General features: G+C 45.3%; 1 protein-coding gene across 1 annotated transcript in view; it reads right to left on the bottom strand.

Moving 5' to 3' along the window:
- The window catches only part of LOC129815163 (leucine-rich repeat-containing protein 38-like), a 33,750-nt gene extending 17,341 nt beyond the window's left edge, over positions 1–16,409 (bottom strand). The window contains exon 1 of the mRNA XM_055868646.1: positions 14,847–16,409. Within this exon, the coding sequence (XP_055724621.1) occupies positions 14,847–15,474 (628 nt within the window). The 5' untranslated portion in view covers positions 15,475–16,409. The remainder of the gene's footprint in view (positions 1–14,846) is intronic.
- Between the last annotated feature and the right edge of the window lie 2,714 nt (positions 16,410–19,123).

Here is a 19,123-nt window from a genome sequence, read left to right as displayed (position 1 = left end):
AAAGAGTGACTAGCCTCAGGGTTTTTTAATTTGTAGTGCCTGTGAACGCGCAATCGACCCCATTCAAATCGTCATCACGTAAAGGCATCCAGGGGAAGACGTAAGCAGTGTCCGTATACTCATAGCCATAACTGTGGCCTTTTAACTGACTCCAGATCAGGGGCCAACATTTCTGAAATCTGACTCCATGTCAGGGAAATTGCTGTAGAATGGGTTCTGTTCCACTTAGAGACAAAATGTCAACTCCTATAGAAACTATAGACTGTTTTCTATCCAATAATAATAATAATATGCATATTGTACGATCAAGAATTTTGTGGGAAGCTGTTTCAAAAATTACACGATTAGCATAAATAGTGACAACAGCGCCCCCAGCCTCAACAGGTTAAGAGGCTAGTGTACCTAATTCTCAATCATTGCCAGAGCTATATCTTATTTCCGCCAATAAGTTAAAAAAAAATATTTCACCTTTATTTAACCAGATAGGCTAGTTGAGAACAAGTTCTCATTTACAACGGCGACATGACCAAGATAAAGCAAAGCAGTGCGACACAAAGAACAACACAGAGTTACACATGGAATAAACAAACATACAGTCAATAATACAATAGAAAAAGTCTATAGTGTGTGCAAATGAAGTAGGATAGGGAGGTAAGGCAATAAATAGGCCATAGTGGCAAAATAATTACAATATAGCAATTAAACACTGGATTGATAGATGTGCAGAAGATTAGTGTGCAAGTAGAGATACTGGGGTGCAAAGAAAGAAAATGAATAAAATAAAGAACAGTATGGGGATGAGGTAGTTGGATTGGCTATTTACAGATGGGCTATGTACAGGTGCAGTAATCTTTGAGCTGCTCTGACAGCTGGTGCTTAATGCTAGTGAGGGAGATATCTCCAGCTTCAGCGATTTTTTTGCAGTTCGTTCCAGTCAATGGCAGCAGAGAACTGCAGATGGCACTGTGATGGACTGCATCCAATTTGCTGGGTAGAGTGTTGGAGGCTATTTTGTAAATGACATCAATGAAGTCAAGGATCAGTAGGATAGTCAGTTTTACGAGGGTATGTTTGGCAGCATGAATGAAGGATGCTTTGTTGCGTAATAGGAAGCCGATTCTAGATATCATTTTGGATTGGAGATGCTTACTGTGAGTCTAGAAGGAGAGTTTACAGTCTAACCAGACACCTAGGTATTTGTAGTTGTCCACATATTTTAAGTCAGAACCGTCCAGAGTAGTGATGCTGGACGAGCGGGCAGGTGTGGGCAGCGATCGGTTGAAGAGCATGCATTTAGTTTTATTTGCATTTAAGAGCAGTTGGAGGCCATGGAAGGAGAGTTGTATGACATTGAAGCTCGTCTGGAGGTTAGTTAACACAGTGTCAAAAGAAGGGCCAGAAGTATACAGAATGGTGTCGTCTGCGTAGAGGTGGATCAGGTATTGGTGAGTAATAGCCATAGTCTATTACTGCTATAGTCTGCCATAGTCTTCTTCCCATCTTCCGGCGCCGACAGAGATGGCCGCCTCGCTTCGCGTTCCTAGGAAACTATGCAGAATTTTTTTTTTTTTACGTGTTATTTCTTACATTGGTACCCCAGGTAATCTTAGGTTTCTTTACATACAGTCGGGAAGAACTACTGAATATAAGAGCAACATCAACTCACCATCATTACCATCATTACGACCAGGAATATGACTCTCCCGAAGCAGATCCTGTGTTTTGCCTTCCACCCAGTACAATGGATCGGATCCCGACCCTAAACAACGACGCAGTAAAAGGGGAAAACGAAGCGGTCTTCTGGTCAGGCTCCGGAGACGGGCACATCGCGCTCCACTCTTCAGCATACTACTCACTAATGTCCAGTCTCTTGACAACAAGGTTTATGAAATCCGAGCAAGGGTAGCATTCCAGAGAGACATCAGAGACTGTAACGTTCTTTGCTTCACGGAAACATGGCTCACTCGAGAGACGCAAACGGAGTCGGTGCAGCCAGCTGGTTTCTTCACGCATCGCGCCGACAGAAACAAGCATCTTTCCGGTAAGAAGAGGGGCGGGTGTAACGATTGTCGTACTCTTCCTCCTCCTCGGACGAGGAGAGGAGAGAGGGATCGGAAGACCAATGTGCAGCGAGGTATGTAGACATAATGAATTTATTAAACACGACGAACACTGACACGAACTATACTTGAAATATTTACAAAATAACAAACAACGTAGACTGACCTGAACATGCAAACTACATATAACGAAGCCCGCAATGAACAGGGAAAAAACGAACGAGACGAGACAGTACCGTGTGGTGCAATAAACACAGACACAGCGACAATCACCCACAAACAAACAGTGAGAACAACCTACCTTAATATGACTCTCAATCAGAGGAAATGCCAAACACCTGCCTCTAATTGAGAGCCATACCAGGCAACCCTTTAACCCAACATAGAAACACAACACATAGAAATGCCCACCCAGCTCACGCCCTGACCAATAAACACATACAAAACAAGAGAAAACAGGTCAGGAACGTGACATAACCCCCCCCCCCTTAAGGTGCGAACGCCGGGCGCACCAGCACAAAGTCTAGGGGAGGGTCTGGGTGGGCATCTGACCACGGTGGTGGCTCAGGCTCCGGACGCTGTCCCCACACCACCATAGTCACTCCCCGCTTCTGTATCCCCCTCCCAATGACCACCCTCCAACTAAACCCACCTAAATGAAGGGGCAGCACCGGGATAAGGGCCAGCACCGGGATAAGGGGCAGCTCCGGGATAAGGAGCGGCAGCTCCGGGCTGAGGGACTCTGGCAGGTCCTGGCTGAGGGACTCTGGCAGGTCCTGGCTGAGGGACTCTGGCAGGTCCTGGCTGAGGGACTCTGGCAGGTCCTGGCTGAGGGACTCTGGCAGGTCCTGGCTGAGGGACTCTGGCTGGTCCTGGCTGGACGGCTCTGGCAGGTCCTGGCTGGACGGCTCTGGCAGGTCCTGGCTGGACGGCTCTGGCTGGTCCTGGCTGGACGGCTCTGGCTGGTCCTGGGTGGACGGCTCTGGCTGGTCCTGGCTGGACGGCTCTGGCTGGTCCTGGCTGGACGGCTCTGGCTGGTCCTGGCTGGACGGCTCTGGCTGGTCCTGGCTGGACGGCTCTGGCTGGTCCTGGCTGGACGGCTCTGGCTGGTCCTGGCTGGACGGCTCTGGACAGACGGGCAGCTCTGTAGGGAGGAGACGGAGAGACAGCCTGGTGCGTGGTATAGGCACTGGCTGCGCTGGAGAGGAGGAAAGCTCTGACAGCGCTGGACAGGTGGGAGCAGCTGGAGAGAGAACCCGGAGAGACAGCCTGGTACGGGGGGCTGCCACCGGAGGACTGGTACATGGAGGTGGCACCGGGTATACCGGACCGTGAAGGAGGACACGTGCTCTTGAGCACGGAGCCTGCCCAACCTTACCAGGTTGAATGGTGCCCGTAGCCCTGCCAGTGCGGCGAGGTGGAATAGCCCGCACTGGACTATGCTGGCGAACCGGGGACACCATTCGTAAGGCTGGTGCCATGTATGCCGGCCCGAGGAGACGCACTGGTGGCCAGATGCGTTGGGCCGGCTTCATGACATCCGGCTCGATGCCCAACTTAGCCCTACCAGTGCGGCGAGGTGGAATAGCCCGCACTGGGCTAAGCACGCGTACTGGGGACACCGTGCGCTTTACCGCATAACACGGTGTCTGACCAGTACGACGCCCTCTCACTCCACGGTAAGCACGGGGAGTTGGCTCAGGTATCCTACCCGGCTTTGCCACACTCCTCGTGTGCCCCCCCCCCCAAGAAATTTTTGGGTCTGACTCTCGGGCTCCCAACCGCGTCGCCGCGCTGCCTCCTCATACCAGCGCCTCTCTGCCTTCGCTGCTTCCAACTCCACCTTGGGACGGCGATATTCCCCTGGCTGAACCCAGGGTCCTTTACCGTCCAGGATCTCTTCCCAAGTCCAGGAGTCCTGGGTTTTCTCCCACTGCTGTCGCTGCCCTTTTCCCTGCTGCTTGATCCTAGTTTGGTGGGTGATTCTGTCACGATCGTCAAAGGTAGAGAGTGAGGACCAAGTCGCAGCGCGTGAAAAGAACATCCTCTTTTATTTAGAAGAGAACAAACACAAAACGAAACCACTTTAACAAACTAACAAAATAACAAAACTGACGAACGTGAAGCTAAGAATGAACTAGTGCATACATGCAACATAGAACATCGACATAGACACAGCGACAATCACCCACAAACAAACAGTGAGAACAACCTACCTTAATATGACTCTCAATCAGAGGAAATGCCAAACACCTGCCTCTAATTGAGAGCCATACCAGGCAACCCTTTAACCCAACATAGAAACACAACACATAGAAATGCCCACCCAGCTCACGCCCTTACCAATAAACACATACAAAACAAGAGAAAACAGGTCAGGAACGTGACAGCGGGGGGGTATGCCTTATGATTAACGAGACGTGGTGTGATCATAACAAAATACAGGAACTCAAGTCATTCTGTTCACCTGACTTAGAATTCCTCACAATCAAATGTCGACCGCATTATCTACCAAGGGATTTCTCTTCAATTATAATCACAGCCGTATATATTCCCCCCAAGCAGACACATCGATGGCCCTGAACGAACTTTATCTGACTCTATGTAAACTGGAAACCACACATCCTGAGGCTGCATTCATTGTAACCAGGGATTTTAACAAGGCTAATCTGAAAACAAAACTCCCTAAATTCTATCAGCATATCGATTGTGCTACCAGGGCTGGTAAAACCCTGGATCATTGTTATTCTAACTTCCGCAACGCATATAAGGCCCTCCCCCGCCCTCCTTTCGGAAAAGCTGACCACGACTCCATTTTGTTGCTTCCAGCCTAAAAACAGAAACTAAAACAAGAAGCTCCCGCGCTCAGGTCTGTTCAACGCTGGTCCGACCAATCTGATTCCACGCTTCAAGACTGCTTCGATCACGTGGATTGGGATATGTTCCGCATTGCGTCCAACAACAACATTGACGAATACGCTGATTCGGTGAGCGAGTTCATTACAAAATGCATCGGCGACATTATACCCACAGCAAAGATTAAAACAATACCAAACCGGAAACCGTGGATTGATGGCAGCATTCGTGCAAAACTGAAAGCGCGAACCACTGTTTTTAACCAGGGCAAGGTGACCGAATACAAACAGTGTAGCTATTCCCTCCGCAAGGCAATCAAACAAGCTAAGTGCCAGTATAGAGACAAAGTAGAGTCGCAATTCAACAGCTCAGACACAAGAGGTATGTGGCAGGGTCTATAGTCAATCACGGATTACAAAAAGAAAACCAGCCCAGTCGCGGACCAGGATGTCTTGCTCCCAGACAGACGAAATAACTTTTTTGCTCGCTGCTCGCTTTGAGGACAATACAGTGCCACTGACACGGCCCGCTACCAAAACCTGCGGGCTCTCCTTCACGGCAGCCGAGGTGAGTAAAATATTTAAACGTGTTAACCCTCGCAAGGCTGCAGGCCAAGACTGCATTCCCAGCCGCGTCCTCAGAGCATGCGCAGACCAGCTGGCTGGTGTGTTTACGGACATATTCAATCAATCCTTATCCCAGTCTGCTGTTCCCACATGCTTCAAGAGGGCCACCATTGTTCCTGTTCCCAAGAAAGCTAAGGTAACTGAGCTAAACGACTACCACCCCGTAGCACTCACTTCCGTCATCATGAAGTGCTTTGAGAGACTAGTCAAGGACCATATCACCTCCACCCTACCTGACACCCTAGACCCACTCCAATTTTTTTACCGACCCAATAGGTCCACAGATGACGCAATCACAACCACACTGCACACTGCCCTAACCCATCTGGACAAGAGTAATACCTATGTGAGAATGCTGTTCATCGACTACAGCTCAGCATTTAACACCATAGTACCCTCCAAACTCGTCATCAAGCTCGAGACCCTAGGAAACAGCAGAGGGAGCACCCCCCTATCCACATCGACGGGACAGTAGTGGAGAGGGTAGTAAGTTTTAAGTTCCTCGGCGTACATATCACGGACAAACTGAATTGGTCCACCCACACAGACAGCGTTGTGAAGAAGGCGCAGCAGCGCCTCTTCAACCTCAGGAGGCTGAAGAAATTCGGCTTGTCACCAAAAGCACTCACAAACTTCTACAGATGCACAATCGAGAGCATCCTGTCGGGCTGTATCAACGCCTGGTACGGCAACTGCTCCGCCCATAACCGTAAGGCTCTCCAGAGGGTAGTGAGGTCTGCACAACGCATCACCGGGGGCAAACTACCTGCCCTCCAGGACACCTACACCCCCCAATGTCACAGGAAGGCCATAAAGATCATCAAGGACAACAACCACCCGAGCCACTGCCTGTTCACCCCGCTATCATCCAGAAGGCGAGGTCAGTACAGATGCATCAAAGCAGGGACCGAGAGACTGAAAAACAGCTTCTATCTCAAGGCCATCAGACTGTTAAATAGCCAACACTAACATTGAGTGGCTGCTGCCAACATACTGATTCAAATCTCTATCCACTTTAATAATAAAAAATTGGATGTAATAAATGTATCACTAGTCACTTTAAACAATGCCACTGTATATAATGTTTACATACCCTACATTACTCATCTCATATGTATATACTGTAATCTATACCATCTACTGCATCTTGCCTATGCCGTTCTGTAACAACACTCATTCATATATCTGTATGTACATATTCTTTATCCCTTTACACTTATGTGTGTATAAGGTAGTAGTTGCGGAATTGTTAGGTTAGATTACTCGTTGGATATTACTGCATTGTCGGAACTAGAAGCACAAGCATTTCGCTACACTCGCATTAACATCTGCTAACCATGTGTATGTGACAAATAAAATTTGATTTGTTTTGATTTGATTTGCTATCGCCATAAATACAGTATGGGCCACAAGAGTAAGGTGCACCAATATAGAGTCATCCAGAATATGATACAGATAGAAACCAATCCGGTTGGCCAGCACACACAGATATGGACAACCACATGGTTGTTACAGCTAGTGTTGCCTCGTGATGGATTTACAATCAGGATTACAGCCAGCCTTGGGAGAAGTGGTGTCCATTTGTATCCCACTTCCTGTCTCCTGGGTAATTGATCTAGCTGGCTGTCGTAGGCTGATTTCGGAGGATTGTCTCTCCTCCCACTTCAACACAACAGTGGCTGTCGTGATTTATTCCAACGTCGATAGCAGAAGAGTGAGAATCATTAGATGGACCCATAGCATAAAGGCAATTATCTCATAATTCCTAATTAAACTGTGGAATGGGTATACATGTATTTTCTATTACTCAAAGACAATCACAGAGAAGAAAGACAAATAAGAACAGAGAGTTAGAGGGAGATAGAGAGTGGGAAGAGACAGATAGAGATGGAGTAGAGTGTCTGAATGAACAAAGTGACAAGCCTTCATGTGACAGTGAGGCCAAGTGTGAGTCATTCAAATCAGGAGGGGTTTACCTTATGCACAGGGACTGTGATCTCATAGTCACATGGGGATACTCTCAGCACAAACATTTAGCATGGCTCATTCAACACACATGCGCACATAAAAACAGACACAAAATACACAGCTGTAAAAAGCACTAGCTTGATCTTTCTTTTCTCAGAATGATATACTTGCCATTTAGACATCTATTACTCATAACCTAGCACTTTTCTGATTGCTTGCTAAGCTATACACTTCAATGTCAGCTTGAATTCATTCAATGTTAAATAAATATTCAATGGCCAAGGTCAAATACACTCTCTTCTCAAGTAAGTGAAATAATACATTTTCCCTGACATCCATGCCCGAGGCAAAGACAGTTGATGATTTTGTAATGTAATGCAATGTTAACTCCGTACTGAATATAATATGAGACAGTGATGTGGAAGGCCAGCGAATTCACAGTGACGTCATATTTACAGAGCTGCTCATGCAGTGTGGTAACAGCTCTCTGTGGAGTAACCTGATAGGCTGTGAAGGAACATTTTGACATTGACCCTGTCACATGAGCTGTGGATCATGAACAGTGTTGATAGCTGTGTCTTATTAGGCCTCAGACACTGGCCCATGGGACCCATGGGAGCTAGGCCGCCCTGCCCTGTTATGCCCTGCTTTGGCCTGCCCTGTGGATGACTGGCTCCTGTTACCCAGCTAGTCACTGTGGTATCAGCCTTGTCTTATAGACTAGACGTAACATAGTAAATATCAATCCAGGGCACTCAAATTGTGTGATATGTTACGTCTGGATTTTGGCAAGTTGGAGTCAGATGAACTCGTGGATACCATTTTTATGTCTCTCAGAGGTAGTTTTTTCTGAGCCAATGCTAACTAGCATTAGCGCAATGACTGAAAGTCTATGGGTATCTACTAGCACTAGTTAGCAACTTCCTTCAAACTGCAAGCAGAGACATAAAAATGGTATCCATGAGTTCATCTGAGTCTGGGGAAATAGATAAAGGGTATCATTGCCAAAATCCCGAAGTATACCTTTACTTTAAGGCAAAAACTAAGGTAGGGTGGCTGGTTGGGGTGGATGGGTAGACATATAATGCAAACATCTAGCAATCAAAAGGTTGCGTGTTCGATTCTCACCTTGGACAACTTTAGTATTTAGCTAATTAGCAATTTTGCAACAACTTACAAATGTTTTTCTACTTTGCAACTACTTAGAATGTTAGCTAACCCTTCCCCTAACCCTAACCTTAACCCGAACCTAACCCTATCCCCAAGCCATAAGACTGCTAAATAGCTAACAGAATGGCTACACGGTCTATTGGAGTTGATCCTTGTATATTATTTTTGCACTGTCTTTATCCACACTCACAGGACTCTACACACTCATGCACACTGACACTCCAACACGCACATAACATGCGCGCACATTTGCACTGACTCTACACACATGCAAACACAAAATCATCATTTACGCTGCTGCTGCTACTCTGTTTATCATATATCCTGATCCCTAGTCACCTTACCCCATACATACAGCGGCTTGCGAAGGTCTACACACCCTTTGGCCTTTTTCTTATTTTGTTGCCTTACAAACTGGAATTAAAATTACTCTTTTGGGGTTTGTATCACTTGATTTACACAACATGACTACCATTTTGAAGATGCAAAATATTTTTTCTTGTTAAACAAAAAACTGAAAACTTGAGCGTGCATAACTATTCACCCCTCCCCGCACCCACCCAAAGTCAATACATACAGCTGCAAGTCTCTTGGGGTATGTCTCTATAAGCTAAGCACATCTAGCCACTGGGATTTTGCCAATTCTTCAAGGCAAAACAGCTCCTTCAAGTTGAATGGGTTCCGCTGGTGTACAGCAATCTTTAAGTCATACCAAAGATTCTCAATTGGATTGAGGTCTGGACTTTGACTAGGGCATTCCACAACATTTAAATGTTTCCCCTTAAACCACTTGTTTGTTGCTTTAGCAGCATGCTTAGGGTCATTGTCCTGCTGGAAGGTGAACCTCCATCCCAGTCTCAAATCTCTGGAAGACTGAAACAGGCTTCCATCAAGAATTTCCCTGTATTTAGCACCATCCATAATTCCTTCAATTCTGACCAGTTTCTCAGTCTCTGCCAATGAAACACATCCATGGGATGTTCAAAGTTTTGGATATTTTTTTATAACCCAACCTTGATCTGTAATACTCCACAACTTTGTCCCTGACCTGTTTGGAGAGCTCCTTGGTGGTGTCACTTGCTTGGTGGTGCCTCTTGCTTAGTGGTGTTGCAGACTCTGGGGCCTTTCAGAACAGGTGTATATATACTGAGATCATGTGACAGATCATGTGACACTTAGATTGCACACAGGTTGACTTTATTTAACTAATGATGTGACTTCTGAAGGTAATTGGTTGCACCAGATCTTATTCATCGGCTTCATAGCAAAGGGCTGAATACATATGCACCACCACTTTTCCGTTTTTTATTTGTGTTTTTTTTAAACAAGTTATTTTTTCATTTCACTTCACCAATTGGGACTATTTTGTTTATGTTCATTACATGAAATCCAAATTAAAATCCATTTAAAATATAGGTTGTAATGCAACAAAATAGGAAAAACGCCAAGGGGGATGAATACTTTTGCAAGGCACTGTATCTAGCTCTATCAGTCCAGTATCCCTGCACATTGAAAATGTGGTATTGGGACTGACCTTTTTGCAGAGCCTGGCTAACGTTCGCCACCTAGCTTACTCTAGCATTAGCGTTAGCCACCTTCACCACCTAGCTAACATTAGCCACAATAAATTGAATTTGGTATCATATCATATCATATATTGAATTTGGTATCGTATCATATCATATCATAATAATACGAAATGGATCATACGAAACAAATGAATATTTATCATACAAAACCGTACTTATCATCCTAATTGGAGTGTCCCGGATATACTTTTACTATGTTACATCTACCCCTGAATCCAGGTTAGTGCTATAGAACTGTGTTGCTCTAAATGATACATGTTCCTCCTTAACCCAAAAGCTCTGGAGACAGCAGTGGATCATGTTGACAATCATTCCCTGATAAAACATTTAGGCACCTGATTGGTGGCAGAAAGGCAGACCTGCGCAAGGGAACGTCCCCTCAGAAGAGTGGACAGACAGACATCTGATTACAAAGACTGTATCTTTGACAGGTTTATGGAGAGAGGTTGTCAATTGATATGCAAGGTTGGTAATCTTTACATATTATGCAGATGAATATCTGTTATTACTCATTTTACAACAGTTACATTATCTACTGACTGTCTATGGGGATCCACAGTCAATTGGGACTCTGAAAGGATACAGCAATAGGTATAATTAGATAATATGTGTCTTGGACTGTCAATTTGGTTAAAAAAAAGTCATCTGAACAGTGACCCTTTTAATCCATAAAAGCCCAACATATTTGGCATTTACAACACAGTCAACACAGTTACCCAATCAGATTAATGCAAACAGAGTATGCACAACGTATGCTGTGTGCAGTGCAGCGGACTGGTACAGTATGTCTATCACATGGGAAATCAGCATGTGAGAACAGGCACAAACGGGTCCAGAGCATGTCTACACTGCTGCTGCTAAAGTAATGCTAAACAGGGTCTAATCCATGATAACACGATTAGGACAGAAGAGGAGATTCATGGGTGGTGAGTTGGGAATGATTTGATGGGTGGAGGAATTTGTCTATATTTTCATTATTCCATGTTTCCATGACCACTCTATGGTAATATAAACTGACTGTTGATGCTGTTTGTGCATCAATCCTAACCATTACCATTTTAGCTCTGGATTCAAGGGTACCATTATTCTATGAAAAATCATGCACCCAAGGAGGATGCTGATGATGGTTCTGTGAAGTGTTGCTACATGTTGAAGAGCTTATCAAGTCAGCCTTGTTCTATAAATTACTGTCCATCCTTTACTGTAGGAGTAGTGGTGGTCAACAGACCTACTCCCAAACACAAAAACACATGCACACATGCACTCAAGCGTATAGGCACGCACACACACAAACTCACACAGACACACACACTCACAACTCATGAATCAGTTCCTGTCATAATACTCAAGAATATTTTGTGTGGTTTGAAGTTTTCACACCAACACATCTGTTCAGCAAGAGCATCTTGGTATTGTTAGCAGTGTGTAGGTGTGTCTGACTCTAATCTATCCTTTGGAACAGTTTCTGTATGTGTGGTTCACAACAATTCCTCCACAATGTGAGACTGGTTGAATCATACACAGATTTTCAGATACCCTGGACCCATGAGAAATTATATTTACCTGAAAATGCCTTTGGAGCTGCAGCCAAGGACTTGAAATCATAAGTTCTCCTTTGATTTCAAATGTACAGCTTTCTTAATTTTACCCATATGCATCAACAATATTTCCTATTTTTAATGAGCACAGAGGCAGTCCCAGAATAATACTGTACCACTGTGCTCTACGAACGTCCTACTTGCAAATGCATTCATCAGTGTGTACTGTATCACGCATATAGTGCTGATGCTGATGCAAACTGCATAGTGTTCTTCAGGTCTGCTGCTAAATAAATCTATGAAGTCTGTGTGTGAGTGTGTGTATGTTTGGTTGGTTGATGATGCTAAATAGAAAAGGTCACAATGGTTTATTAATAGTTAGCAGGTGGTTTTGCCTCCTAGCCAGGTCACACAGTAAACACTGATTTGAATGTAAATACATTACATGAGGTGAGACGCTGCACTGCTAACTCAATATGAGAGTGCATCTCGGGGCCCAGTTGGCAGGTATGCCAGAGGGGTTGGCTGACTGGGCCAATGGCCTGTTGTTTGTTGCTGCTTACGTGTGCTTTTCCAGCATATCTAATAGAATTCATTACAGCCTGCAGTAGATAACACTGAGGACAAGTGATGAATGCATTTGCAGCTTCTTACCACGGGGAATGAGGTATTCCTGCCAATTTATCAACTTCTCTTTCTCACACAGACCCAACTTTTTGCAGATGCTTTCTTATTGAGGAGTAGGAGGGAGACAAACAAGGTTGGCAATTGCATGGTACAGCACTAACTAAATGTGTGAGGATGTTTTTGTTAGTTGTCAGCAGTTTGCAATGTCCACCCACTGCTTGTGTCCACACAAGCCTCTACAAAACATAACTACTTGCATTCCTATGATTTAAAAAGAAGATAGAAGTAAAGTTACAAGAGCTTCCTGAATGGCGCAGCGGTCTAAGGCACTGCATCGCAGTGTTGCGGCGTCTCTACAGCCTGGGGTTCAATCCCAGGCTGTGTTATTACCGGCCGTGACCGGGAGTCCCATAGGGCGGTGCACAATTTGCCCAGCGTTGTCTGGGTTAGGGGAGCGTTTAACTGTGAGGGCTTTACTTGGTTTATTGCGCTCTAGCAACTCCTTGTGGAGGGCCGGGCGCCTGCAGGCTGACTTCGGTCGTCAGTTGAACAGTGTTTCCTCCAACACATTGGTGCGACTGGCTTCTGGGTTAAGTAAACAAGTGTTAAGAAGCGAGTTTTAAGAAGCGAGGTTTGGCAGGTCATGTTCCGGAGGACTCGTGACTCGACTTTCGCCTCTCCTGAGCCCGATGAGACAAGATAGTTATCATGAAATTGCGGAGAAAAACGGGGTAAAAAAATTAAGAAGGTTATGTGAACACGATGTCCATATCCACAGGTTAATATGTACAGTATCTCAGCACACAGACATAACGGATAGGATCCCTGGGCTGTTAGCAGCTTTACCCACTTTGCCTGAATTATAGATTGTATTAGTTTATCTTAGTAATACTTTCTCCATCAATCACCGGAGAAAATCATATTTTTTAAAGGATAATAGCCTATTTAGGCTTTTATGGGACGATCTTTGTCCGTACATTGTGTTGATGTCCCATGTTTATGTAGATTGTCATGTAATGTCCCCCGTGGAACGACCTTGGCAGCTGTGCACGCTTATTTATGTACTATGTCTATTGGTTCATATGCCCACTTATGTATTCATGATGTTTATGCTGTGAATCTTGGAATTGAATACAGTGCACATGTACAGTATACTGTACATCCACAGATGTCATCAGAGTGTATTACCACATTCATCAGGGGTTATTTTAGCAGACCCTTCGTGCAAATATTCAAACATAGTGGGCTGTATGTTAGTGGATTCTATATATTAACTGGTGGTCTATACACAGTCTTGCTAAAATGATTATCATGAATAGATGTCATCTGCATTTTCAAGGACAATATCTAAATAATATTAAAATGGGATGTCAAGCAAATAACATGTGGCTGTCCTATTGTTAGTAGCTCCAAATACAACGATTGGTGATTGGAGTAATGTGGAGTAAATTCTGAATGTGAAGAGGTTGTAAAATGTGAAACTATTTAATTACTGTGAATCCCGTAGTCTGGGATTTGTTATGTTTAAATCTTGAACGAGTGGAAGAAATTAACATCTCCACAATTGGTCTTTGTTTCCTTCTGCATTACTAACACATGAATCCCAGAACAATACCTCTGGGTTTGGATGTTCAGTCTAACCATCTCCATGTAAGCAGATGTTACCCTTTGTGGGATACACACTCCTGTGGGAGAATTGTCATCCCCTTTGTCTTTTGTTGTTTTCCAGATTTGCGTGCCTGGGATACAGAGAGGGAGAGATAGAGAAAGAGAGAGATGGGGCCCACGCCAACACGTCAATGCCTTAACTTTACCTAACTCACCCAGGCAGAAACACAATGGTGAAGGACCTGATGACCTCCAGCCTCCACCACCAGGAAGGAGAGAGGAAGGGCTTGGTTACTTTGGTCATAGAAACAGCACTCACTAATTGATTGATTTAGCACAGCGTTAATAGACCACCGGCCTGAGGAGAGAGGCAGGTGTTTGGCATGGACGGTACACTACGCACACAGCCATGGCAACATCTCATGCTCAAGCAGAATTGAAAACGTGAGGTGTTGGTTTTCTCTTGTTGTGTTTGTTTTGCTGCTGTGGATGAAGCTGCAGACAGTCTGTTGTGTAATAAATCTGAGACCATCCCCCTGAAGGTCTCCCCCCAGAGCTCGTCTCTCATTCTCTTTCATTACTCTCCCTGGCTCTGTGGGTTTAGCCAGAAAAGAAGGAGGAAGCCAAAATTAGAACAGATGAAGAGGTTCCTCTTTCTACTGGGAAAATATAAATAGAACACACAGCAATAGCATGGCAGAAGATTTGCTAGGATAATATTATCTTAGTGTTGCACGGTTTTCCTTTTTATTTAGGTCAAGCAAGCTGTAAGCAAAGTAGCATCCCCCTGACGAAGCCACTTACCATTTGGAAGCTTGTGAATGTTTTCCTCCAGCCATGCAAACAGGTTGGCAAAGTTGCAATTGCACACCCAAGGGTTGCCCTCCAGCCTCACCACCCGTAAAGAGGGCAACTGGCTCAGCGCCCCCACCTGAAGGCCAGACAGGGCATTACGCTCCAGCTCCAGTTCACGCAGCGAGGTGAGACCCAGGAACGCGTCCTCGTTGACCATGCTCAGATAGGGGTTGTTACCCAGGCGGAGTTTGATCAGGCTACGGGACTGCCCAAAGGTGCCCGAGGGGATGTCAGTCAGGTTGTTGCTGCCCAAGTCCAGAAACACCAGCCTGGAAGAAGTGCTGAGGGTGCCCGGCTCGATGTGGGACAGAGAGTTGTTCCGCAGGTCCAGGTAGACCAGGTCACTGTAGAGCACTAGGAAGTCAGAGGGAATGCGGGGGATCCAGTTGTCAGACAGAAGGAGCCTGCGGACGTCCAAGGGGATCTCATCAGGAAGACGGGTGAGTCCACGGCCGCTGCAGTCCACAGTGTGGGGATCCGGGCACAGGCAGCTCGATGGGCAGTTTTCCCCCTGAGCCCGTAAGACAGAGGACAGCAAGACGAGGAGAGGCTGGAGCCAGAGGACACATGGCAACATGGTCAACAGGGTAAGCGCAGAGAGGAGGAGTGGAGGCTTGGGGTGAGGAAGAATGGGAAGGGGTGTCGGGAAAGAGAAGGGGGCGTGAGGGTCAGAGGTCAGGAGATTAGGAAAGGGGAGGGGAAGGGGAGAACTAGAGGGGAATAGGGGGGATCAATCCCTCTGCAGGAGCATCTTGACAATCCCTCTGAGATGAAAATCTGAGAGAGCTCCGGCATCGAGCAGCGAGAGAGCAGCGTTGAGCGCTGTTTTCCAAGAGATCATGTAGCAAGCAGCCTGGAGAGAATAGCAAGCTGCTGGCTTTGAAGAAGCTAGGGTAGGGAGGGTGAGAGCTTTGCAGAAAGAGGAAGGTTGCTTAGCTGGGGTAAATAGCTGGGGTAAATAGAAACTGGCAAAGCAGGAACAGAGCAACATTAGAGGCACAGACAGGGAGAGGGAGGCTGAGGAGGGGGCTCTGTCCGCCGGGTTAACCCACAGTCGATCTTGGGGGATTGATTGAGGAGGACACATGGGTCTCTGACACAAAAGGATACGCGCTGGGGTGATTCAGTCTCAGGCAGATCAAGTGAAGAGTGAAATTGTTGCATCTCTCCATTTGTCTCTGGTATCTGCGTAGGAATGCGTGTCGATCTGCCTGCTGATCTAAGAGAGACAATCGCACAGTAACACAGCTGAAGTGAATGCAAGTTTTTTTAATTCTGTCTCTAACTCCCTGTGCTCTGCTCTGCCATTCGCCGGCAGAGCAGAGCTAGATAAAACACTCCCCAGCTGGGTCCCGACGCTCTGTTGCTATGGAGAGAGAATCCAAATATCCGTGGAGGAGTCATATTCACGCGGATGACAATCCTGAATTTAGCACAGTAGCAGTCAATCGAATGTCTGTCTGTCTCAGAATGTGCTACCAGGCTTTATCTCATGCCCTCCTCCTCATTGCTATGAAGGAGGTGTGCCTTTACAATGTTGGCAACACGTGATGTCACTTCCTACTGTGAAAATATGAGGCTCCATAATGATACCAGTTTTTCCCAATAATTTATGTTACTGGTGAAAATAAATGCATCATTAAAATATCTGGATTATTTGGGCGAATTAAACAATTCAACATTTATTTCAAGATAGAAAATCACTTTATATTTCAGTAATGAATCTGTAATGAATGTAATATTTTTTATTTGTCCTAACACAAACACAATCTTACTTCTCTCTCCTTACAGTCTAATAATCGCTGAGTCTCTCACAATGACGAGAAAATGCTTTGATAGACAGCCTCACAGTTACATTACCATTGCCTAGACGATCTTGTCCCGGAGTGACAGACAGACAGACACCATTACACAACCTGCCCACGGCACAGTCAGACAGAGGCTTCATTAGTTATCCCTGCAAATGGAAATGACCTGCACATAAAAACCCTTGCCCTTGTATGTACTGTGAGCCAAACATCAGCACTTTTAGTCAGCTCAGGTTATAGAATTATAATTTTGATGCACTGGCACAGAAGATTAGGCTACAACTGCCTCATACAGCCATCAATCCCCTGTGTGTCTAGAGTCTATATCCTTAATGGTAAAAGACAAAGGGACCAGTGACTGCCTCTCAAACCACAACTGTGGAACAGATTTGAATTCAGACTCTAAATTAGATGTCCCCAATGGGATCTGTAGCAAAAGGGAAATGGAATTAGACCAAGGTTGTAGCACAGGGACTGAGTGGAGTGGAGGAGCGGGGTCCTGAGAGACGTGGAGGGAGTTGGAGTAGAAGCAAGCTCGGTCTGATGGTATGTAATGGGAGAACGTGGAGTATACTGTATATCAATGGGTAAATAGAAAAACTGCCTGAGCCATTATTACCAGTAGTGACCCATAACATGCATAGTGTTTGGCAATGCAAACAGCTCCAAGTGTCAGTGAATAACAGCAACTCATATACGGTGTACAGGACCTCGTCATCTTTAAATCAATATCTTACATCTCTGCTTTACGGTGTGAGCTGAAGTTTTTTTGACCTATTCCAGCGCCATAATGTAGTGTTTCATATGTTTTGCAAGGGAAAAGCACATCTCTATTATACCATAACTGCCAAGCTTAATGGAGGCCGGGCATTCTTTCATTACTAGACTGGTGATTTGTGTGAAGACTTGCCAGGCAGGGTATCTATGAGCAGTGTTACCCAGACTGTGGTCGGCAAGCCATCTAAGTATTCATGGCCAAGCCACAGATTGCTAATTAACAGTGCTTTGTGTTCTATTTAGGATTTAGCGCCGCTGTTATGAAAATTAAATAATAACACTGACAGGTTTTATATCAAAGACACTGAATGAGCTAACTTTTTTTGCATGTTTTATTTGGACCAGGGATTTTTTATTAGACAGACCCAGGACTCTAAATGATTTACAGTGCATTTGGAAAGTATTCAGACACCTTAACTTCTTCCACAGTTGAGCAAAAACCAAGCCATGAGGTCGAAGGAATTGTCCATAGAGGTTCGAGACAGGAGTGTGTTGAGGCACAGATCTGGGGAAGGGTTCCAAAACATTTCTGAAGCTTTGAAGGTCGCCAAGAACACAGTGGCATCCATCAGTCTTTAATAAAAAACATTTGGAACCACCAAGACTCTTCCTAAAGTTGGCCGCCCGGCCAAACTGAGGCCAGACGGAAGCCACTCCTCAGTAATAGGCACATGACAGCCTGCTTGGAGTTTGCCAAAAGGCACCTAAAGGACTCTCAGACAATGAGAAACAATATTCTCTGGTCTGATGAAACCAGAATCTTGGCCTGAATGCCAAGAGTCACATCTGGAGGAGACGTGGCACCATCCCTACAGTGAAGCATGGTGGTGGCATCATCATGCTGTGTGGATGTTTTTGAGCGGCAGGGACTGGGAGACTGGTCAGGATTGAGGGAACGATTAACGGAGCAAAGTACAGAGAGATCCTTGATGAAAACCTGCTCCAGAGTGCTCAGGACCTCAGACTGGGGTGAAGGTTCTCCTTCCAGGACAACGACCCTAAGCACACAGCCAAGACAGTGCAGGAGTGACTTCTGGACAAGTCTCTGAATGTCCTTGAGTGGCCCAGCAGAGCCCGGACTTGAACCTAATCGAACATCTCTGGAGAGACCTGAAAATAGCTGTCCAGCGGCACTCCCCATCCAACTTGACAGAACTTGAGAGGATCTGCAGAGAAGAATGTGAGAAACTTCTCAAATACAGGTGTGCCAAGCTTGTAGTGACATACCCAAGAAGTCTTGAGTCTGTAATCGCTGCCAAAGGTGATTCATCAAAGGACTGTCTGAATGCCTCTGTAAATGTGCTATTTCCATTTTCTTTTTTAAATTTGTAAAAATTTCGAAAACACTGTTTTTGCTTCATCTTTATGGGGTATTGTGTGTAGATTGATGATGGAAAAAAAACAATTGAATCAATCTTAGAAGATGGCTGCAACGTAACAACATTTGGAAAAAGTCCAGGGGTCTGTATACTTTACGAATGCACTTTATCTAAATTGACGAATCCAAAGACCGTAGGCTATATGAGTGTCATTTCCAAGTGTATTATTGTTAATCAACATTTTTTATTACTACATTCATGAAAGTGTTTAGGATATTCCTTCCTCCCATCCTGTTGTGGCCTGTTTGTGCCAGCTGAATAA

This window comes from Salvelinus fontinalis, chromosome 18, assembly GCF_029448725.1.
Source record: "Salvelinus fontinalis isolate EN_2023a chromosome 18, ASM2944872v1, whole genome shotgun sequence".
Lineage (NCBI taxonomy): Eukaryota > Metazoa > Chordata > Actinopteri > Salmoniformes > Salmonidae > Salvelinus > Salvelinus fontinalis.
The sequence above is the reverse complement of the archived record's forward strand: the minus strand, read 5'-3'. Positions and strand labels throughout refer to the sequence as shown.